General features: G+C 46.6%; 2 protein-coding genes across 2 annotated transcripts; both read right to left on the minus strand.

Annotated features, from left to right (window-relative positions):
* Nucleotides 1–484: 484 nt before the first annotated feature.
* On the minus strand, nucleotides 485–14592 carry LOC128711816 (uncharacterized). The gene is made up of 7 exons (XM_053806703.1): nucleotides 14532–14592; nucleotides 4552–4853; nucleotides 3240–3851; nucleotides 2696–3173; nucleotides 1499–2622; nucleotides 1291–1433; nucleotides 485–1223 (listed from the first exon to the last, which is right to left on the minus strand). Exons 1-7 carry the CDS (start codon nucleotides 14590–14592, stop codon nucleotides 485–487), a joined length of 3459 nt encoding a protein of 1152 aa, XP_053662678.1.
* Nucleotides 14593–17402: 2810 nt separating this feature from the next.
* LOC128710991 (uncharacterized) lies at nucleotides 17403–22843 on the minus strand. The gene is given in 8 exon segments (XM_053805857.1): nucleotides 17403–17632; nucleotides 17728–17838; nucleotides 18169–18366; nucleotides 20319–20384; nucleotides 20751–20964; nucleotides 20966–21016; nucleotides 21018–21147; nucleotides 22665–22843. Coding segments are annotated over 8 exon segments (1179 nt in total).
* Nucleotides 22844–23741: the final 898 nt, after the last annotated feature.

A 23741-nucleotide genomic window follows, 5' to 3' on the forward strand; every position in this document is an offset into this window, starting at 1 on the left:
ATTGACGTACTGCACCGATTCCATTGCCAGGAGATTGGGGACAATGATCTCATTCTTCCGCACGCAATCGGTGTCCATAGCGCAGGGCATTAATTTATCACGACAAAATGATAAATGAAGCTAATGCCAAAGCACCCAATGTAGGGTGTATACGGTGGTGTGTAATACCAACATATCGATCCTGCTGGTAACAGCAGCGGTGGAAATAGTAAATGAAGGAGAAAAACTAGGTCAATGAAGGGACGACCTTGCGAGAAAGGAGAAAAAGGACCCCTTTAAAAAAAAAACACACACACACACAATGTTGAAGAAATGACCAATCGGCCTCAAGGACGTGCAACGTGCGCGTAAGTTTTATGCAAGAGAGCAAATGCATACACAGTTTAGTTTAATTTATATTAACTACATATTGTACAAATGTTTATTTAGTTTTGTATGAGTATTGATCATAAATCAACATCGATCGATCCCTCCCCTACACCATTCACCTTTTCCTTCTTCGATCGTAATTTGGGTTCCTTATGAGATGCCCACTGGTGCCATCGTTTTTCACCTCAATTCGCCGAATCTTGCTCAATATCGGGGCCGCCGTTGGAAGTATATTGTGCGGCAGCGGCGAAACACTTGCCGGGTGCTCCGTGTTCAGCACATTCGCGTACTCGTCCTCCTCTTCCCGTCCTTCCGGCTCGATCATCATTTCCCCGGCGCGGAACGGATCGATCTGAGGTTCCTCGGTGGCAATGATAAGGGTGGTGGTGGTTGGGACGGAAGAGGTACGGAACATAGAGGAAGCGGGTGGCCGTCTATCGTCCTCGTCTTCACCGGACATGCTTGTCATTGGGGGTGGACCCACAGTACTGCTGCTGCCTGCACCAGAGGACTCAATCATTACACCGGCGTTATTATTGCCACGCTGCAGTTCCGCATCGATGTCTTCGAGCGTAATTGGAACCGATGAGGACGGTGCGGATGGCATCGATACGGCGGGCTTTGGATGGGCTGGTGTCACCGAGGCCCGCTCGGGTACCGCTTCCGTAGTAACGTACTTGATCGGATACGGTTGGTTTTGATTGTATCGTTCATCGTTGTCTTCCAGCGTGTTGCCGTTGACTTCGTCGTTCTCCGGTACGGCATTCGGGATCTCGATCGAACCCTGTTTGGCACCCTTGGCACGTTGCTGCTTCATCTTCTCCTCCATCTCTTGGAATTTGAGGGCTAGATATCTGGAATATTCAATCGTATTTTTATAGGAAGTTGCTATAACACTGGTGTAATGCTGGATAATCATACTTATCAACCAGTGGTCCACTGTAATCTTCGGGGAACTTGGGTGTGAAGGGAAGAATGTACTTGTACAGTCGTTCATTCAGAACGTACAGTTGCGCAGTAGTGGAGCATTTCACATTGAACCACCAATCGCATGTCAGAGCAACCTAAAACATACAAACCGCAATAGAATTAGGTCAAGTTCTTCACCAGCAAATCGAGTATCACCAACCTGACTGAAGATGGTCCCATTCGGGCACAGGAAGGATGCTTTACCGCCGTTAAGATCACAATAGTGCCACACCTGACAGTTCGTTTCCGGATCACCGAAGAATCCCTTGTACCGCTGATCTTTACACTTGAAGCTCGTTTCGGGGATTTCTGCGAGGGCGGGATAGTCAATGCCGGGTTTGCCGGTGTTTGGCCCGGGCGATACAATCTTATTGATCAGCATCGGTGGTCCCGCACGGTACTTGTCCGTGTCGACGTACGTTTCCGGCTCAACGGTCGTGTAGTTCGTGTGCTCGTAAACCGGTTCTACTAACTCCGGCCGTTCTACCTCCGGACGGTGGTGACCGTTCGCTTTCAGATTGTTCAGAATCTTCACCAACGTCCGGATGGAGTTGTCAATGTTGTCCGGTGTGAGTGTTTTCGGGAGCAGATTACTATCTTGCAGATTCTTCAGCAAATCGGACAACGACCCGGTAGCTGCCCCGTGCGGTAAGCCTAATGCCTGCTCCGTAACTGGAGCTAGCGGGATGGGTCTCGGCTTGTGTTGACTTGGGTGACGCATTGACTGCGCATAGAATCGTTGTCGGTTGGCGTACTCTGTGCGATTGTTCCGAGGAGCCTTTGGCGCTTGGTGGTGATAAACAGGGTACAAAGGTGTTTCATGTACCGGAGGTGATACCGTCGTGATAGGAGATCCAGTAGAATACGTTACCGGTCTCGAAGTAGTGGTCGAATACGGTGCCACTGACTGTGGGGCGTGCACATACGGGTATGACGGTTCTGGCATTACCTGATGATGTTTCACCGGTACTTTGTACACCTTGTAGTTTGGCCCGATAAAGTACTGTCCGGTAAGGACGGGACTCTTTCCACCCGCATCCGGCACTACTACCTTCTGCGGTGTGTGCTGTGGTAGGATCGTTTCTGTCAAATGCTGCCGTGGAGGTGACAACGTTTGATGCTTGATGGGTGTCGGCACATGTTGTTCCTGTACTTTGTACAGCTGCTGGCCGATTGTGTAATAGGCACCAGATGGCTGCTCAGGCTGTGCCTCGTTGGCGTGATGGTGTGCATCGATAGAAATACGTACCGGTACCACTCCTGGTATCCGTGGTCTTGAGTAACCTGAAACCGGAATCAATAATAGTTTGTCATCTGCAAAGTAATATCTCACGAGCCAAGTAATAACCCAACTTACCACTGTGATTGGAGTGCTGCTTGCGGCCTTCACTGGGCTTTTCTTTATAGTACACCTGGTAAGGTACCGGGGTGGGTGTAGACACTGAAATCCTTGGTTTTTCGTAGTAATATTTAGGAACCGTTTTCACCACTACGTACGGCGAAGACACAACTTCACCGTGGGCTCGATTATCCTGAACTGGAGCACCATGATCGTACGATGAATAAATGGCCACTGCCGGTTGTTCGGTAACTGTGTTCTTTAGGTACGATATAGGGGAAACAGCAGATGTAGCACGTCCTCCTTCCTGTTGATACTGTGAACTCACTGTGTGTGAGTTAGATCCACTGCTACTACTACTACCACCGCTGCTACTACTACTACTACCGCTACTACTACTTCCACCGGTCATGGGTGTGAAAGGTCCCGGTATAGTGTTCGATGGCAGAAACGGATTAATGATCTTCTTCTTGTACGTGACCGGAACTGCTTGGTACTGGAATAGAAATCTTGTGTTAGTCTCGGTTCTCACCGACCATAATTCCTGTTCCCGCTCGCTCACCAGTGCTGGTTTACGCGATGGTCCAAGCTCACTGGCCACCGTTGGAAGAAAGTATTTACCACCACCGGACGGTAAATCACTTCCAGCTTCATCCTCCACCACATGCTTCGTGTGCACCTCAATGCCGTACAGCTTTTGTGGTAAAACGGCAGCAAAACGCTGGGGAACCTGTTCGTACGGATCCCGTTCCCGGGGTATGACGGCGTACTTTGGCCGTTCGTAAATGTCACTACCGCCGGGGCCGTTGTGGTTGTCACTGTGATCGCCTGATGAGGCTGTATTAAGCACCGAGTAGGAAGTCGGTGTACCAGGGGACGTTCCACCGACGGACACCACTTTCACGGGTGTTTGCTGTTGCTGCTGCTGGTGCCGGTGATTGTACTCGTAGGTGAACGGATTAATGCTGACCGACGGTAGTGACTTAAGGCCGGTGGATGAAATCAACTTTGTATTGTAGTACGGCTTACGGTGCTGCACTAGCGGTCGCTGCAGATCGTACGTAAGCGTTTCTTCTTGCTGCCGGTACGATTGCTGTTGCTGCTGTTTCGCTTGCTTCGGAGCGTAATAATTTTGCCGAATGTCTGCCGCGGGCTCTTGTCTGACAGGAACATTCTAAACAAAGTGTGAATGTGCAAAAAAAAAAGAAAACACTAAATAGTAGGAGGGGAAGTGTTTCTATAGTAACCGCAAACTGAACACTAGATCTACCGAAGCAGTCATTTTGGCCGGAACGTTTCATTGTAATCACATTAATCTTTGAGGTGAACCTTCTTTCATCTATTCTGTAATACGAACTAAAAAAATATAAAAACATAATACAGGTCATTGGAATTATTCATGAAGTGACCATCATTAAAAACGCTTGGTAGTTCTAGTGTTAAGTGCCATATATTGAGCGTGGATCTGTGTGTTTTTTTTGCTTCTCTCTCGACACACAGTGGACAGCGTAGGTGGGAAAGGTAACAAAAAAAAAATGAAAAAACAGCGTCCAGCACAACATCGAAAGCGTGAAGCCATGATCTGAACTAGATTCTTGTGCCGATCGCGTGGATCGATACGGTGACCGGGCATGTCATTGTCCGGCAAAACTCGTTACATAAACGGTAAGCAAAAGAAACCTTATGCTACATTTATTCTATCCAAATAATGTCCGTTCGCGCCGTTTCCCTTTCCTAATAGCCTGCGCCTATGCCTAGGCCGCGAATTGGTGAAGGGATCCAGCAGATCGGTGGCAGACAGAACGACGTTTTGGAGGGCAGGCGCAGCTGTGTACCTTAATCCTAGCAATCTGCATGCATAAGGCAATACTCACGATCGGCCTATAATTATAGACCTGGTTGAACGACGGCTGATAGTCCGCATTATCGGTTCCCCCGGATGGTGATGGCGCAGCCGTCGACGTTACGTAGTACTGCATGTAAGGAATCAGTCTCCGGTGGCGTTCGGTGGCAGACACGCCGGATGAGCTGTTGTGCGGTGTGGAGCCCGCCGCTAACAAAGGATCAACCCCGCCGGCCTGATGAGCGTCCCGCTGGGTCGCGGCATCCTTTGTGTGGCGAGTTGGACCCGTCCCAGGTCTTATCATCGTTCCTTCTAATCCGATGATGCACATCGCTACGGTAAGCAATTAGGGGCGAAAGGAAAACGAAAAAAAAACCCCGAAAGGGAAAGAGATCATTATGATTGGTGTTGATTTTTGTAATTCCAGGTCACAAAGCTGCACATAAATTAAAACAGACAAATAGAAATCGCTTTCATGCGGGTCACCAACCACAAACCGCCCAACCGTATGTGATCGGTTGTGCGAAGCTGATTCGAGCCCGCTAATGTGGAAAACATGTGGAAAAGTTTGAAATTATGTTGTGTGGTTCCGTTTCGATACAGCGTGTGCGTTGTGCGTTTTGTGTGTCCCCACAACGCGGACTTCACGGTAAGATCCATCTGGCCAACCATGACCGGTCGATTTGGTCACGCTCGTTTTCAACACATTAATTTTTGCGCACCGACACACACACACACACACACATAAAGCGTGAGGAGGGATGGAATGGGAAGGATGGTACGATCATCACCCGCATCGCCATCTCATCGATTGGTGGACCGATATTCGGCCGATGGCCGTGAGATGTCGCACCAAGGCTTTTTCGGCCAGTGGCGTGGATGAAACCGGCGACACCGTTACTCAATCAACAATCTCGCACGCATTCTCGCGTTCCCGCCGCGTACACAAGGCGTGTGTTTGGTGTCGCTGTTTGCGCGACTTCTTGGATAATGGATTACGGTGGTGCTTTCGCGTTTTCCTCACACACACACACACACACACTACGTGCCGTTGTTGATGTGTTTTTTTTTCTTTCTTTTTTTAGAAAATTTTCTTGTGACCTCTGGTCTTATTCAGGCTGTAAATTATTAATTCCGTAAGGTGTTTGAAGCAAACTAAATCAATTACAAGCGTTGGACGTGTTGCGGCAAGCCGGTCGAGGGGTTTGAGTGGATGTTTCTCATTATGAAATCGCAAATTTGTGTCATTCATTCGTTCGGCGGTTCGAGGATCGATTGAAGATCATCGATTTCCTTTTACCCGATGGGGCCGATGAGGTTGGCTGCTCCGCCAGCTAATCTGCCGGAAAGTGGTGCCACCTTTTGCAATACAAAAAAAAAAGAACTGCCAATGACTCGGTTCTGCCAATTGGCAAACGTTTACGCAGACAATTCGCCACAACCAGGTGCAAAGGTGTAAAAGTGCGAAGGAGAAGCGACCGAAAATTGGGGGGCAATTTTCGGTTTTGGCAGAATGCATCAAAGTCGCTCGCGTTAGGTGGTAATTTTTTTTCTCTTCGGGTGGTGGAAAGGAATTTATAACGCGTAGCCCCTTTTTTTTGCAGCTTCTTCTGTAAATTCTTCGCGTTTCTGCCATTTTTGGCGACCATTTGATTTTTTTGTTTTGTTGGGACGGTGAGAAGGTGGTTGGTTTCGTGGGGGTGCTGTTCACCAACACAACCACCCGCGTACGGCGGATCCATAAATGGTCAGCTGGCAATTGCAATTTAAGTGGTTTAGTGCTCTAGAAAATTTAATCTGCTCGCTCTGAACGGATTATTAGCGCTGACCCGTTCACGGTGTACATTGTGTGCGACGACGACAGCCCCATCGGTGACGGGTCAATCAGCTACCCCGGCACACGGTGCAGGGCCAAAGCTGTAGTAAAAAAAAAATAATACAGAATGCAACCAGTTGAGCACTCCCTTCCGGGGGTTGAAATTGTCCTCCGGGTGGGGTAGTTGGCGTGGGTGCCACACAACCCCACCCAACAATGGTAGCCCAACACACAGGGGGTGATGGTGAAGGATTTTCTCACCCGTTGTTGTTTTGTTCCGAGTTCTTTGCTTGGTACGATCTCGCCGGGTCCCTTACTAGCCGTGGGTCGTGTGTACTAGTCACAAACAAAGGGAAACTTCGTGCCTCCGGTGACCTTGCGTTCTGGAGCGTTTACCACCGTGGCGGATTCTGTTTGGTTTTTGATCCCGTTTTGCCAGTTTTGTTGCGGCATTCCCACGGCGGCACGCTTTTCTACTCGCCTGTGGAACGCGCCGTAGATCCATGATCGTAGATCTTCAAGATCACGAACGGCACCACATAATAAAATCATTATTTGAAGTGCGCCCGGCGGTGTGCACCTTTAATCGATCAACCAATTAACTTGTTTGAATGCATATTCAATTGAGAAAAGCCGGATACGCTTTTCTTCCGATGACGCAGGGAAGCGGAGCGTGAAGCGAGATGGAAAGGTTATGAAGATTTTTAGTTGAACAATTGAGCTGGCTTTTTTTTTCTAGTGCTGATATTGCTCCATGAAATGCACAGATACCCTCACATTAAATTTATGAAACAGAAGGTTATAAGTAATATTTTTAATAGATAAAAATTAAATATAAGTAATTAAAACTTAAAATAAGCTATGGCAAACTTCGTATAAGTTATGTTCAGTGGTCGGCAAACTACTTCTCACGGGCCGCATGGGATCCATTAACACTTTTATTATGGCTCTTCACTGAGAATAATTCATTCCATGTCAAACTTACCCAAAAATTTATGACTAATTGTAGCTGCATTTGAACCTCATTGCTGATGCCTGACATTGCTGGAATTTTCCATTAGAACAGTGAGAACTTGAGATCTTTCTATACCGATTGCGTTCGGATAAAAGTATTATTTGAGACTTGATTCGTACTACACTGCGTCCCACAATGATATCCTGAAGTATCTCGTAGGGTTATCAATTATTTTTACAGCATTTTTTGGGTATTTAATAAATATTTTTCGGTGCGGCACCGGTTTTCACACGACGGGACCAGTCCAAAATCCAACCCGGACCAATCCTCCGAACAGACTGACTATCCGTCTACGGGTAAATAATCGAGCTGTTTGCCGACCACTGGTTTAGTTTGATTTTAACAATTGATTAATTTGGTGTAAGTTTTCCATTAATTTTGCATTAATTTTCATGTATTTTATGATATGGTATATTTAGTTTTATTTTATGATGAAGTTATTCCATAAGCAAGAGGATTGAAATAAGACAAAAGTGTATCGTTAATACTTGGCAAATTACCCGAGCCGCGCAACATAATACCAACAATAGGTGTCAACGAATTATGACGCAATGAAGCATTAATATTTTTTTTGCCACCTCACAAGCACACCAATGTGGCATTAGCTAGCACCCTATTACACATCGATAATTGAGCCCTTCGTCACCGTATGATTCAATGCTTGAAGCACTTGCAAACGAGCATTTCGATCCTGCTCACTATTACAGCCCTTCGCACTCACTTCTTTCTCGCACGCATCTCACGCACAGCTGATCGGAAAGCTTCCATCCGAGCCCACGCCACGCACGTTCGCCGATTCGCTTGTTCGCCTCTCTTTCGTCTCGCAAACGGTTCGCGACTGACCTTGCGATCGGTCAGCGCGGTGTGCTGGTGGAAAAATAAACGGCACTATCAACAGGCAAGGGCACTTGGTGCAATCACACGCCGTGGCACACGGCCCCGGACGGTTGGGGAAGAGGAAAAACTGGGTCACAAGCAGTACACACGCCGCTCCCGGTTCACAGCAGCAATCAACTCGGTGGACAAAACGCAAACAATTTAACGAGAAAAACGCAACCCCGATCGTCATCAAGCGGACAGGTGGAAGAATGGGCGGTTTCTGGCGGTTCTCCTCCCAGCTTCCTGGCGGCACATCACAGTCAATCCAATGTCCCAATGTCAATAGTTCGGGACAGTTTATAGCGAGGTGAAAAGTATTGAACAAAAAAAAAAAACCGGGATTAAACCGGCCGCTGTGTGCGCTGTAAAGCCGGGTTTGATGAAAGGAAAGATTAAGAAAATCAAACTTTCCCTTTTTTTGTTGTTGATGGACATTTACATTTGACACCCAAACCTGATCGGATGATTGACTTAGAGAAAACGCATGGACAAACAAAAGCGTCAAGAATACAAATTGGCCCGGCAGCGAAGTTCCACCGAAGCGGTTTGCAATCGAGAGACGCGAAGCAGAAGGAAAACGACGCCAATACAACGTTTCGTTCGAACGTCATCAGCATTGTGCGGGACACATTGTCGCTCTACTTTCCCTCCGGTCTTGCACACACGACTGTTTTGTGTGCCCCGTTGTGGCCACACATTTAGTGATCCCCAGTCCCGTGGATCGTTTCTTGCTTACCACCCCCCCCCCCCCCCCCCTCACTCGGAGAGGGTGATCGGTGGAAAACCTTCGCGGTGCGAGGGGATCGACGACAGAAAAAAAAAAAAAACGATCAAACCAGTTTTTCGTCGAATGCGGAACTAACCATTTTTTTCTCTTCTCTCTCCCGTAAACCTCCCCATTTCTTTAATGTGTCGGACTTTATCGGGCGAAGGCCTTTTTCGCAGTTTGCACCCGGAGGGAGAATGGCTTTCCGGAGAAAGTCCACAACTATTGTGGCCGGTAAAATCTTATAATTACTAAGACACAGTTTATATTGACCTAAAGAATGAATGCCACGGCACGCGCGCTACCGGGTCGGCCCGGGGGAAGGGAAAACAGTCATCCCATGCATGCAAAAATGCCACAGATTGAGCGATTAGAGAACAACCACCGGGGACGAGTGTATGCTGTGGTAGCAGGGAAGAGTAATTACCGCTTTACAAATCGCCAAACGAAACCCAAAACAGCCAAATTTAACGGGCCGAGAACGGAGAATATCTTATTTCCCGCATAAATAATATCGAAGCGCGGCGGCGGGGTGCCATATTTATGTCCGAGGAAATCCGACATAAAACCCCACGGGGGATGATCCTTCCTGTTGGCGTTAACACCTCTGTCGATCATTTAAGGGTAGCCAGCAGTAGGGCAGCGAGATATTGTTTTGCTGCATTTTTTTTTTCTTAATTTAATTTATCTCTCTATGAACCGCGGGTTTTTTTTTTGCGATCTTATCTTTATTGGCGATTTTCTGGTTTTTGGGTGGTTTATTTTCCCGGTTCTTCTCGTTTTTTTTGGCTTTTTTTGTTTCATAAAGCCTTTCCCGTGTTTCGTGAACCAGATCCGGACCTTTCTTCGTTTCCGTTTGCAGTTTTTTTGTGTGTGTCACCGTTGTATGTAGGATGACTTCTGTTTGTATTTATATTTTTGCAAGTTTGCGTGCCTTGGTATGCGAACTAGTCGTGTGGTTACTGATCTTGATCGTCGGTATATCGTATTGCTTTAGAAAGGTAGGACCAATGGTGCTATACAAGGTTCATCAAAGTAACAAATATATGTTATAAAGGTTCTTCTTCTATAGTTTATGATCTACTGTTTCAGGGGTCTCCAAAGAACGACCCACGGGGTGCATGCGACCCTATTAGAGCCTCTAGACCGTCTTGCAATTCTTTTGCTAAAACTTAGAAAATACGAAAATGGTTTATTCAAACAAAATTATTGTATTGTCCAATTGTAATTATTGTTTTAATTAAATTAAAAAATACAAATTATAATATCTCGAGCGCAATATCTGTGTAAATGGGTCGCAAGCTACTGAGCTGGAGACCAAATTCCAGCTACGAACCAATACGGCCTGCTTGTTGAAAAGTTTGAAGACCCCTGTACTAGATCATGCCTGTCATAAAACGACATAATTGACATAATTATTTATTAGACTTATTTCCAATCCCGCACCAGCTGGATGAGTTCGTCGGAGCTTCGAATTCATGGCTCCGATATGTATCATGTACAAAAGACTTAAACGCCAAGAAGCGACGAAACTTTGATTCAATATAATCGAAATAATCTTGTCGTTCCATGCGAACCTAACAGCTAACGGAAGTTTTATCTTTTAGATTGTAATCAAAGCTTTGCTCTATTGCTGAAATTCCAAATATCCAAAAATTCCATGACAGACTATCAACTTCGGTGTTACATTTGTTCACAAGTAGAATTTTAAAGAAACTGTTAGAACTCTTGATCATGCTTAGTTAAATGACTTCAAAATTAATTTCGAGAACAAAATTACACGATCTAACATTTCCCCTATTAAAAGTGTGCGATAGCGAGTTACCAAGCTACTCTGAAATTTTCGTCGAAGTTTGCTAAAACAATTTCCACAACTTTGGCAACAAGCTGTACAAGGCGGGATCGTTGGACCTCAGACCGTTAGCTTCGACCATAAACATCTCATGAATAATTAAAATAATCAACGTTCATCTAAGATTTCACTATGATGGACATCCAACACAAGGGAAACAAAACAAGGGTTTGTGAATGCAAAATGTGGATGAAATCGATGGGTTTTTTTTTTCTTTGGTATGTAGTTTCGCATTTTCTTTTTCCTAATTTCCAACGTATGGCATAATGTTTCGTTGGTGCAGTAGCGATTCATTTAGGTGACGTTTGGTTGACTGGTACTACAGCGGTCATAGAAAGACATTTTTCACACGAAAGACGAGGGACCTGAAGCTGTTGGTTCACATTGAAACATTTTAAAGTGGCATAAGGAGAATATTCTTCATGACTATCTAAACTGAACTCTACTTGAAATCCTCCAAAATTGCGCAATCAATAGCCATACGCTTTAAACCAATCAAAGAAGCAAAGTGAATAATAGTGCAGTGCATTTAAATGCGCCCAATAAAAAGCTCACTTTCACAACCGTCTGTTAAAAGCGTCCTACTGTTGCTGTTATCACACACATCCCAACGAAAGCAAACGGCTCAGACGAGGGAGATGCACCAACTTAATTGACATTTCCACCCCCAAACAATTGCTTTCCATCCCCCCCAAAAAAAAAAAAACGTCAGATCACGCCTCACTAACGGAAATAGCCCCCCAAAAAAAAAGGCCTTCTCGCCAACGCGCAATTGCATTGTGTCTCGCGATGTTGAACGTTCGAACCGATCCACACTATCAGCGCCCATTATCTCGATGCAGCGCACACGCCCCGGCAGGTTATCCCGGCATTTCCTCATTATCGCACATCCCAAAATATGCGGTTTGCGTTTTGTGCTTCCCCCCCCCCAGGCACACACTCTCTTACGTGACACGAGATGGGAGGATGTTTACGTACAGTTTACCGAGGCTACCATCTCTCCACCAGCCACATTTTCTTCGTGCCGCTGTGTTTGCATGCACATGCAACAATCTCACCCGTACCGGGGCCCATACACACATGCTGGTTGTGTGTATATCGGTTGTGATGTTGAAGAGCCGTAGGTGCCCTCCACTCTCCCGTTCCGTGGCACGCACTTCGAACTTTTCCGCGATTCCAAGACCGTTTGGTGGTGCATGTCGCACACTGCTTCACTCTGCTACCCCTAATCTCACGGCTGTGCAAGCAATAGGGAGAGACGTGAGATGTTTGTCTTTTTCCTCATTGTAGCACCCCCGATCTGTCCCGGGGAGGGGGTGGTGGCAATGTGCCTCGGAGGGAACCCGCGCCAGAGACCAATATTGCAAGGCTCGTTATTTCACACTCCAATTTTTTTTTCGGTTTCGTTTCGAATTCAGCGTACCATACGGAGCCGCAGGCTTATGTTTCGCGCAGGTAACCTAACCGTGGCGGACGGGCGGACCAGTCGGGTGGGTTGGGTGGCGCAGCGACCGGAGCACGATGCAAAACAGAGTGTATGAGATAGTTTTGTGTTTTTTTTGTTTTCCTCATCGGCTTTTATGTGTGCTGTGTTTGTTTCACTGTTTGTTATTTCTTCAGCCCGTTATGCCCGCGGTACCGAAGCTATATGCTGCCGTGTTGTGTGCATCTCGGTGCTATGATGCTCGGTTGTGTTCCGTGACGCGCGCGCGTCCGGGTTTTCCGATCTCTGTGTGATCGGGGTATTCAGTGGCGTAGGCAGAGCCTCGAAAGGGAACTTTAGGGGAGGCGAGAGACAGAGAGAGAGAGAGCGAAAATGGTGTTTGCGTTAGCATTACACGTTGCGTTACATTCACCAGCAACAGAAGCATAAGCACCCGCACCGAAATCACCTGATGGCTGACATTTAGAGGAATTTCGAGGCGATCGTGAACGAACCGACGGTGCTCACGCCGCTGCACATTCTCCTGATTTATGGCTTTCTTTTCACTGTGGTCGCGTCGTGCTGAATGTGTGCTGTTGCATTATGTTTCGAAGCAATGGGTCAGCGTGCATGATTACTTTGTTCTAGTTCCTGTGCTGGGACGTTAATCAGAGCGTCTAAAGCAATGTTTTTTTTTTTTACTTTACGCGGATCCACAAGATGCCGATGTGTTCATCAGAATGTGTTGTTGTTGTGGAGCAATTGGTTTGAAACACCTTGCAAGACCTCAAGAGTTGAGTTACGTTGATCGTCCATAGTAGATCGTCATAAGTCTCACCTCGTAAGTCAATATCAGTTGGAGAAGAACGGAATTCTCTTTGAGGGATTTGAGGTTGTGGAAGAAGTGCTTTAATAAATCTACTCAAGAGCTGAATTGCAGATCATAGTAGGTTATGATAAATTAGACTTCGTACGTCAATATATGTTTGAGAAGAACGGAATTCTCTTTGGGGTATTTAAGGTAATGGAATAAGTGCTTTGATACACCTTCAAGATCTCAATAATAAAGCGTACCTCAACGTCAGTTTAAGAACAACGGACTTATCTTCGTGGTATTTGAGGTTAAGGAATAATTGAATACACCTTCAAGACCTCAAGAATTGATCAACTTAGCAACCATAGTAGATCATGCTAAGTCTCACCTCCTACGGCAATATTTGTTTGAGGAGAACGTAATTCTCAGTGAGGTATTTTTAAAAAGTCATCTTTAAGTAATCTTTTAATTAATTTATATAAGTAACTTATTGACAGAAGTTAACAATTCTGACATCCTAAGTATCACACTAACCCATTGTATAACGAGTTCTTGCTAAGTATCTTAAGATTCTCGAGCGCCGGTGTTTACCCTTTTGCTGTAACCAGTGCTCCAATTATTAATAATTGATTCTGGGTCGGATTGTAGTAGGCTACTTCTCAGAACGCTGCTTTGCATCTGGAACCCAGTTGCAATATCTGTCACAACCTGAGAACTCCCAATAGCTGACAGCACGAGTACCACATGTATTGATTAACGATCACGTACAAATACAAACACATGAATCTGGTAGGGAATGTCAGGTAGTGATCATGGTAGGAAAAGTCGATTATTATGTACTTTCGTTGAATAATTTTCTTCACTGAAGGTTCTTTTCCACACTTGAGCGGAAAAATACGCACAATTATGACCGCACAGGGGCAAAAATAAACCGCAAATAAGGATGTAGTTACAGTGCTAAACGAGCCCTTCCTTCAGTAAAACTCCCAGCACGGTGCGAATATAATGGGAGGAAGTGTGTTTAAAGACCTCGCGAAGGGAAGCGAGAAAAACCCACCCCACGGTTTGCTTGGACCTAATGGTAATGACAAACTATTTTCAATTCAGTACGGCCACCACCAAGCATGAACGATCACTTGTAACAACAAAAAAAAAACGAAAAGAAATAGAAGCAAGAAGCAAACTCCAACCCCATGCCAATGCCCATTCACTGTACGGTCGGAGGCGGTCTGTGGTAGCAGTTTCCCTTCGAAAAATTTAAATGCAGCTCACAAGCTCAAAGCAGGAACTCCGATGCATTTTATTACGACACTGGCTCGGGCAACATGACACTCGCCAGGGCACACACACACATGCTCTGCCGGTCGTTTGTAATTTTGTCCGCCAAAGCAAAAAAAAAAACCGCAACACCCGAACCCCCACAACCCCGGGTGTGTTGGCGCCTACCTGTGACCATGAATAGTGGCAGCGTTCGTTGCCTCAGCCATCGTTGATGTCTTGCGTTCATGTTGCCTAGAACGGTGCGTATCTCTTGCGCACGCACGCACTAGAACCGGAACTGGAGCACGGTTCCGAGTCGGTTACGTCCACACACGGGCCCGGTCGCGGTGATTGCTGGCTGCTGCCCGACACGCCCGTAGCAAAGCGCGGGTTTTCTTGAGCTCTCGACGAGTTTTCGCTTTTAAGCGCACCGTTCCTAGTTAGATATGAGTTTCCACTGGCACATGTTATGATGCGTGTAGGACGAGTGAAAGTGTCGTTATCGTGGCGGTTGGATCACTTGCAATGCAACTTTCAAAAAAAACGCGCATCGAACGTCGAATCACACCGTCGAGGGCACACACATTCGACACAGCTGATGCAGATCAGCAACGGAGGCGCGAACGTTGCACATTACCGTAAGCGTGGCGCTTCGAGACCGCGATGCACCGCGGAAGGATGTGCGGACGGCGGACGACACCACACACTGTACGACCCGATGGCATAACACGGGGCCAGTAGGCGGCTGTTACACACAGAACAGGACGAACGGCGAGCCACCGGTGTGACGATTACGACACTGATGCTCTTTAATGGATCCACTGTCTGTCTTTCTGATCGATGTGTGTACCTCGCTTTGCTTCTTCCTCCGCTAAGTGCAATTACAACGCTTGGCAGTGCGCGTGCGCGAAGAACCAACAAACTGGATCGACCGTCCGATCGGTGATGCGCGGCGTCCACATGCGCAGCACACGGTGTCCGGCTCGGTGAATAAAAAAAAAAGCCAACTGATCCTGACCACAAACCACTCGAAACCACCGCCACTGACTTACTGAACCAGTGCCGGGCGCTCGCGCTTGGCGCACCGTGTCCGAGAGCGCGCGCCAACACACAAGCCCCATGAGAGTCCGAAACGCTTTTCCCCCGGCCACCCCCTTTCGCCGGGTGCGGTCGGGCATTTTTCACCGCGAAAGCTCCCGCTCCGAAAGCTCCCGAGCGCGGCAAACAAAGACAGCGCCGAAAGCACACACCAGCTTGCAGCCGCGGTGAGCGGCACTGCACCGAACCATGCGCTAACTTCGGGCATCTTTTCGCCAGCCACTCACCACACACGGCGGGCACGGGAATCGTTAGAGCTTTTTTTTGCTGCCTGGTCCAACGCCACAAAAAAAGCGCCCCCGCCGGTACGGAAGCTTTCCGCGCAGGGGTTTGCAAATAACAATAGCAAACGGTGGACCTAATGGTGGAAGAACCAGTGGATGTGGCTCAAGAGAACTTCAAGAAGGAAATTAACCTCTTTCTTTGCTCGTGGCCACAGCCCGGACAACAGCTTGCCGGCTCCGCGTTCTGTGAATTGGGGTTATGGGAAAGATGCGGCAAGTGGTTCGTCCGAAGAAATTGGGGTAGAAAGTTTGCTTCGGAGAGGAAATTGAGATGATAAGTAATGGGGCACGCTGTTTTGACAGATTGTAACTGTCATTTGAATTGAAATAGCGGCCAGGGCGGGAAATGTGCGATTGAAACCGTTATAATTTGAATTCGACTATCATCATTATTGAAATGTTGTATTCGTAGCGCTTTGGGAAAAAGGGTGCCCTGTGGAAATGTGTTAAACTTTCATGGTTTATCATATTTTTATACATCACTTTGTAGTTCCCTGCAATTATAATTATTTTGCCCTTTATTTATGTGCGTTTTTTTTTTCTCTCTGGAGTTTTCATTATGAAAAAATAGAATGTGGGAATTAGAAATATGGGCCTGACCCTTCGTAATTGATATAAAAAAAATGTGTTTGAAACCCGAGGTGACCCGAGGTGGTCAACCCGAATCACTCGCTTAATTAATTTCACCGATTCGAAAGCAACGCTGAAAACACAATGTTCGCGATTGATTGATCGCGAACATTTGGTGCCGTGACCAGGATTGGTCGTTCGGCGTATGTGGTGCGCTATTCCGTGGTTTTTTTTGTCGTACAATGGTGGAAATTTCCATATGATAAACGGAATTAGAACTAATGATGTCCCAGTGAAAATATTAGCGGTATCAGCTAGGGCGTGATCGAATATAAAAAATGGCAACACGAAGAAAGCCAAAAAATGACTGACCTTAGACCTTTTGAGGTTGTTGTACCGATAAAGAAATTCCCTTTAAATTTATTTTACTATTTCCCATCAGTTTTAACGATTTTTACTTAATTTAATCATTTATCATTTAAATCATAGCGAATAAACTGTGGATGAACTCTTGAGAGAAGCAAATGAATGGAAGCAGTCAGAAGTCTGAGCAATTCGAACATCATTTTTGCCAATAGTTCCATACCTTTATTGCAGAAATGTCTCAACAAACCCTGTAGTTCTTGATGAACTTGCCGTCTGTACCTTACTTTCGTGTATTTATGCAATTTGCTACGATTAAGAGAAAACGAAGCACACGTTTGGTGGTAAACTCATATGTACATACTTTATTACACTTTATGTTGTTACGTTTTTACAAAAAAATACAACCGATAACGAGTAGTGCCTAGGTTTAGCAAAGGTAGCATCTTCTTGGTAGGATTCAAATAAGCAACATTTACAACAGATTATCGGTACCGGATGGGAAGCGCTTGGTAGGGAGCATGTTTCTTGTCGGACAAAAACTTTCGACAGCACAACCGTGCAAAATCCACTAGCTGATAGAGGAGGAAACTCGCTAGCTTTTGATGCGACATTGACGACGACAGTCGCACGGTCATCTTACACACTAGCCACAACTATAAAATAAATAGTGATGATATTTAACACGAGGGCGCCAAAGCGCAGAGCTGTATTATGTTGTTTTTTTTTCTTCCCCCGTCTGTTACACGTTAAAAATCTCGTCCACCAGCTGGCGGGTGATGACTCGGTGCGGTTGCGTCGGATTGAACTTGGGCCGCTGGTACAGCCGGGCATTGATCGAGTACAGCCGGGGCGAAAGATCACAGCGCACGTTAAACCACCAGTCGCACACGAACACCGCTTGCGAAAACTGCGTGCCATTCGGACAGAGGAACGTCGCCTGCCGTCCATCGATGTCGCAATAATGCCATCCTGGTGAAGCGAAGGAGAAGCGTTATTGAAGTGAAGCCGTTCGATAGATTAGTATGTGGAGCCCGGTACAGCATACCCGCGACACCCATTCTTACCTTGACATCTCGTGTCCATGTCGGCGAAAAAGCCCGGATATTCTTGCTCGTCGCAGTAGAAGTTGGTATACGGTATGGTGGCCAGTATCGGGTAGTCAGTTCCTGGTCGGCCTGTTGCACGTGAAGCAAAAGAACAAAAGGTACTTAAAACAGCTCGACCTTCGTAGAAATAGTTTTGGGGCGATGTGTTTTTTTTTTGCTGCGCATAGAACTTGTTCGTCGCATGGGTAAATAATGAAAAATTGTCCGATGTAAACCCGCTTGTGCTTTGAAACACAATCGCCCTCAGCAGGACGTGCCGAACGCAGTAAAATTTAATGTGCGCTTGGAAGGTTTTGCGTTCCTCTAACAGCGCTAAACGAAACATCAATCATTCCAAGGCTCCAAAAACTAGTCAACGGTTGGGCGGCTAAATTAGCATATCTGTGAAAAATAACTCACCCGGGATGGATTTACCCAGCTCCAGATACTCCTGCACGGATGGGCTCAAAAACCCGGGCGGTATGACGGGCACATCCTGCTCCCGGTTACCGCTGGAGTCGAGATCTTGGCTGGGCTCGTTGCCGGCAATCGTTTGCGGTGCGTTCGACGTCCGCACGTTGCGTCCACGCTTGGTGCGATTCTTTTCCTCATGACCATCTGCAGACAACAAATTAAAAGCGTTATTTCTATGCTTGTTTGATCTTCGTGCCTTGGACTCTTTTTGGGCTATCGAGGAAGGAACGGTGCACAACAAAACCCGTCCATAAATCCCATGCTAATGGTGCTAAACGTTTTCCCGTGCATTTGTGGCATGTGGATGTTCCTTTTTCCCCCCCTTCGAAGATCAATAATTATAAATTAATTTAACAGAGTGGCTCCCTCTAATTAATCGGGGCTGTGCGGATCCGGTTTCCAAAAACGTCTTCATCCACATCAAACAAAACGGTTTTACGGACGGTGGTTGAAAGTAGTTCTGCTTCGGCGTTTATTATTTTTTGTTTTTGGAAGCAAACCATTTGTGTATTAATTTTTTTAATTGCATAGCATTACGATGGTGGCGATTAAATATGCAAAAGACCCCGAAATTGTTGAGCCGCACAAACGAGCTATCAGCTCCTCCTCTATTAGCGTTAGTTCAAAATAAAAGGGTGGCGAATGGGAAGATCATAAGAAAGAGAATCACAAAAAAACTAACCTCCCCAAAACAGTTCAGGTCAGGGGTGAGCAACTATGGAGCGGTTAGAAATCCAGCAAATTTCTAGTAGGTGAATTCGTTTTTGAATGTTTTTAATCGCATTTTTATATGTTTTAACACAGAACAATAATCTGTGCAACATCTTGAGTACCCAAAAAAGAACTACAAATCCAGTTGGATTAATTTTATAGCCTTTTTCCGGGTTACACGACACTCGCGTTACACGAATTCGAGATATTTGACATTTGGAGAAATTTTGAATTAAATGATTAAATTTTTTTATCGTCAAATTTCGAATCTTTGAAAACACACGTAACATATTATAAATACTATTATTGGTACAATTTAACTCTAATTATTGAAATAAACGTAGAAATATATATTTTTTGTGAAGAGCTTTGAAACGTGAAAATAAGTCTTTATTCCGTCAAAACGAAATCTAAATGATGTCGTAAAGCAAATTCGCAAATTCGTGCTTCGCCATTTCATTTGTGCCTATCATTCTGGACAATGTTTATTTAAATATGATTTTTTTTAAATTTACTTATGTTGTGTAATAACTTATATTGTCCTTATTTTACAAAACAAAATTAACCCAATAATTAGTTGATTACTTGGTTATTTTTTAAGAAGAGACATTCATGTAAATCTTAAGTAGTGTTGGGTAAAACTGATTCCGATTAATGAATCTGAATGAATCTTTGAGCTGATTGAACAAATCTGAATTCAAAAGATTCTTAAAACATCTAAGATCCCAGATTAATGACGTCCAAGGAGCTTGTGCTTTTGTAAGGGGCTCCAAGGAGTAGACTTTTGCTTTGAATGACTTTTCGCTAAAGATTCTCATGAATGGCTCTTCAAAAAAAAAAAAAAAACAATCTTTTGGATTCATGAATATCAAACATTCAATGATCCCAAAATGGTCGAGAGTGGCATGTATATTCTTGCCATGGGTTCATCCCGCATCTAGTTGCCCACCCCTGCATTCACCGCCCATCATTTGTCGTTAAAATATCAAGCAACCGAAGTCAAGGAAATTGGCCGAACCGATCGGACAAGGCCAAGACCGGGCCCCGGGTGCGCTTTTGTTTCATCTCGCGGGGCCGCGTAAAGGGGCCGTCCCATAAAACATAAATCACGCCTGTTGTGATTAGAGGCGCCGCGAACGTCCGAATTTTGTACGTCCTTCTGCGCTGCGGGGGTGCCAGATGCTCCCTCCCCTGCCGATGAAGTAACCGTCTCGCGATGCGCTGGGCAGATGAGACACAGTTCGCACCGCCGTGCGACATTTGCATGCTTCCTTAGCCGTATTCGATCGGCGCTCGCGCGCGCTTACACACACACACACAAACAGAAGCACGGGCGGGAATCCGGGACAGCCCCGGACAGGGTTATGCAACGCTCAAAAGCTTACCTATAATTAGTAGACATCCAAATATCAGTAACACTACCGAATTGGCCCGCCGGAGAAACATCGTAGCTGTTGGCGTTGTTCGTTGGTTGGGATGGAGACAAAATAAAAGGGAGACGATAAAGTTATAATACTCATAACCGAGGGTGACACATTTAGAAAAAAGGGACCACAAACAAAAAAAAAACGGAGGAGGAACGCAACTATTCGCGCGAAGGAGTTTATGGTTCACGGGTTGTTTATTTGCATAATGTTGCCACGCATCTTCCATGCGATTGCAAAAGCTGCGGAAACACGCGGGACAAAACGGGGAACGCACTTATCGCATAACGTGATGTCTTTCCCTGCTGCCTGTCGTCAGGCTACGCCACACGCGACACACACACACGTGAGGAGTCTGGAGATGTTACAGGAAGATGTAACGAAGATGATTGCTATTATCTAACTTCTGCATGTGCACGCAAACAACTTTTACTTTTACACCACGCTTTACCGTCGCCAGCGCGCGTCTGTACCCGTCGAAGAACGAATCGGTACCGCGGAGACCTCTGACTCTCTGGCGGACCCAGCATCACCATCCGCCGATGGACGCCTTCTCTCTCTCTCGCTCTCGCTCACTCTCACCGGCACGCGATCTTTGCTCGTTTTTGTCTCCTGTACACGAAAGACTTCAATGACGCGCGGCAGCGACGAACCGCGCGAGTTCGATGACGATTTGCGCTGCTGATGCTTGACCCCTTGTAGACTTGTATTACCCCGCCAAGCATCCTCGCTGCGGTGCGGTATGATTAATGCGCCACGACGACACACCCACATTAAAACGAAGGGAGGTCTGCATACACATACACCACACACAGCGATGGACAGCGACACACCGGAGGGGCCTTTTTGGGCAGGGCCCTGTCTTGCTGGGGTTGGGTTGGGCCCTCAAAGAAAAAAAAAAAACCGTCCGCAGAATTACGTCGACCGACAAAATGTTCGATCGGCGCTCTAATTTGTGGCCACCGCGCCACGACCCAATACTGGAGCAGTGTGCGCGTTGCGTTGCAAAACGCCGTACTGCTCCTAGCCGGGGGAGTGTATGTGTGTGTGTGTGTGGTGGGAAAAGGGAAGGCAGGGGCGGAACGATAGAAATAATAAGAAGGAACAAAAAAAAAAATCACACACAAACATAGCACAAAAACCGAACTGGGTAAATGTCAAGCACCGAAACGTGAGAGAACGTTTGTGGCCACCGATTGTTGTTGACGCTGAAGCGGCGTTGTGTTGGCCTTTCGAGCATTGTTCGATGTGTTTAAGCAAACGGACCACAGCACGCACGGATGGTGATTGGCGGGGGGGGGCGGGGGCGGGGGAGGGTTGGTGGAGGTGCGACCAGGAGTCGAAACATGCATCACCTTCACAGCATCAATGGGGGGGTGGGAGGGGAGGTGTTTTGTCCATGGCAGGGTGGGGGGGCAACGTTCTTGATTAAGAAATAATTAACACTAGAAGTCACCGCACCGCCACGGGGGTGTTTTATAATTCGCACGATCTTCAAGGCCCCTGATGGCACATTAGAACATTAGAGACGGACCAGTGGCTAATCGCACCTTCTTCAAACTGGGCTCACTAATCACTAGCGGCTAATCACTGCACAACCGCACCGCACAGTGGAAGGATAGAAGGAAAGGACAGAGAACCCCGGCGACAGGGCGAGAAAAGGGGACACTGTGGGACGACACTACGCGATCGGATCGGTTCTATACTCATAGCCCCATGCGATGGACGGACACGGCACAACACACGGCTTCTGCTGATCTCGTGCAGCCGTCAACACATACTGATTCATAACGGTGGGAACCGCATCCGAACGCTCTCTCTCGCTGTGTGGGGCTGTTATGCTCGAACCCGCAGAAGGAGACCAGACGTACGCCGTCCCGCTTATGCGCGCGAGGTTTCTTAGCACCCTACCCCCACCTCCTCCCCCTCCTCTCCTCGCCCCTCAAGTAACTGCGCAGACAACAATATCTACGGCGACGTTCGCTTCTCTTCCCTTCTAATCTGGCAAGGCTCGAGCCGTTGCTTCAACGCTGTTTATTCCCTCCCCGTGTGTTGTTCAAGTCGCGATCTTGCGACCGACATCTCGCGCGCTTCCAAATGCTCCGCCGTGGTAAGGGCGTGCGTCGGATCGGCGCGAGAGAGCGAGAGCGCGGGATGCTCTGACCCTCGTGGTGCGCCTTGGGGATGCCGGGCCTCCATCCGTGCCATTCCACCCGTTTTTTCGATGCTGCACCAGCCGCGGGTGCGTACGGGGAGGCTCAGCTGGGCCAAGCGCGCCCACCCTACCCTGCACGCGCAGCCCCTGACCTTCGGCAGACCGCAACGGTACGGTATGGATTTTCATTCTGAAGCAATCCGGCGCGGGCCAGAATACAATCGAACGGACTGTATCCGAATCTTCCTTTCTCGAATTCTGGCCCCGCGTTCAGATTGCTGGAGGCGGCTCGATGTTTCCGTACGGGTCCCGGTGTCTGTTGGCCTTCCATCGGCGGCCTGGGAACGGTTCGGGTTTTGCGATGAGATCATATATACCGTCACCGCCGTTATATGTCCGCCTAACCCGTCATATGTCGGATGGGTTGAAAGCAAACACCACCATCGGCCACACACACCGACGATCGGTATGATCGTGTTCTGGTGGTAACGAAAAAAAAATGAAGCAAAACAGTTAGAATTGGACGAGTTTTTGGAGGGTGACTTTTTATGATTGGTACCGGACGATCTGGACGATCCGGTGAACGAATGCAAGGACACGGGCGAATGAAAGGTTTGAGATTAATTGAAAGGCCATCGTGTACAATACGATGCAGGCTTCGGGAGGAAGAATGGAGCCGCTGGTGATCTGTTTTTTTTTTTTTGCGGAAACAAACATGTGATTTTACTTCGGATTAGGTCATACGCATTGGGGCCAACAGCATGGCATGCATTAATGAGCTCAGTCAAAAGATCAATTTAATTGGTTGTGATTTTTTTTAACAAACTGCAATCAATTCGATTGTTTCACATTCGACGCAATCAGTTTGAGGCAAACTGTTGTTGCATTTGAAGTACTGAACGGCTGGCAACACTGCACGCAGCGCATGAAACTGATCTAATGGGCTTTTAGGCGCGTTTCAAAGCAACGCATTTGAACTGACAGTTACAACGTGCTTGAGCTTTTGCTGACAACGGCTTTTTTCTTTTATCTTTGACAATTATTTATTGTTTTATCAACATTTTTTTTTAATTTTTGAATATGGCTTAAGTTGGCAATTTTGGCTTAAGTTGCCAACTGAAATTAGATTGATTAGTTCCCTTTGTCACTCCGAGATTAGATTTAGCTCTACGAGGAACTGCCACAGTAATTTATAGATAGTTGAACTGATATCTAGTTTACCTAATGGA

Source organism: Anopheles marshallii, chromosome 3 (genome assembly GCF_943734725.1).
Source record: "Anopheles marshallii chromosome 3, idAnoMarsDA_429_01, whole genome shotgun sequence".
Classification (NCBI taxonomy): domain Eukaryota; kingdom Metazoa; phylum Arthropoda; class Insecta; order Diptera; family Culicidae; genus Anopheles; species Anopheles marshallii.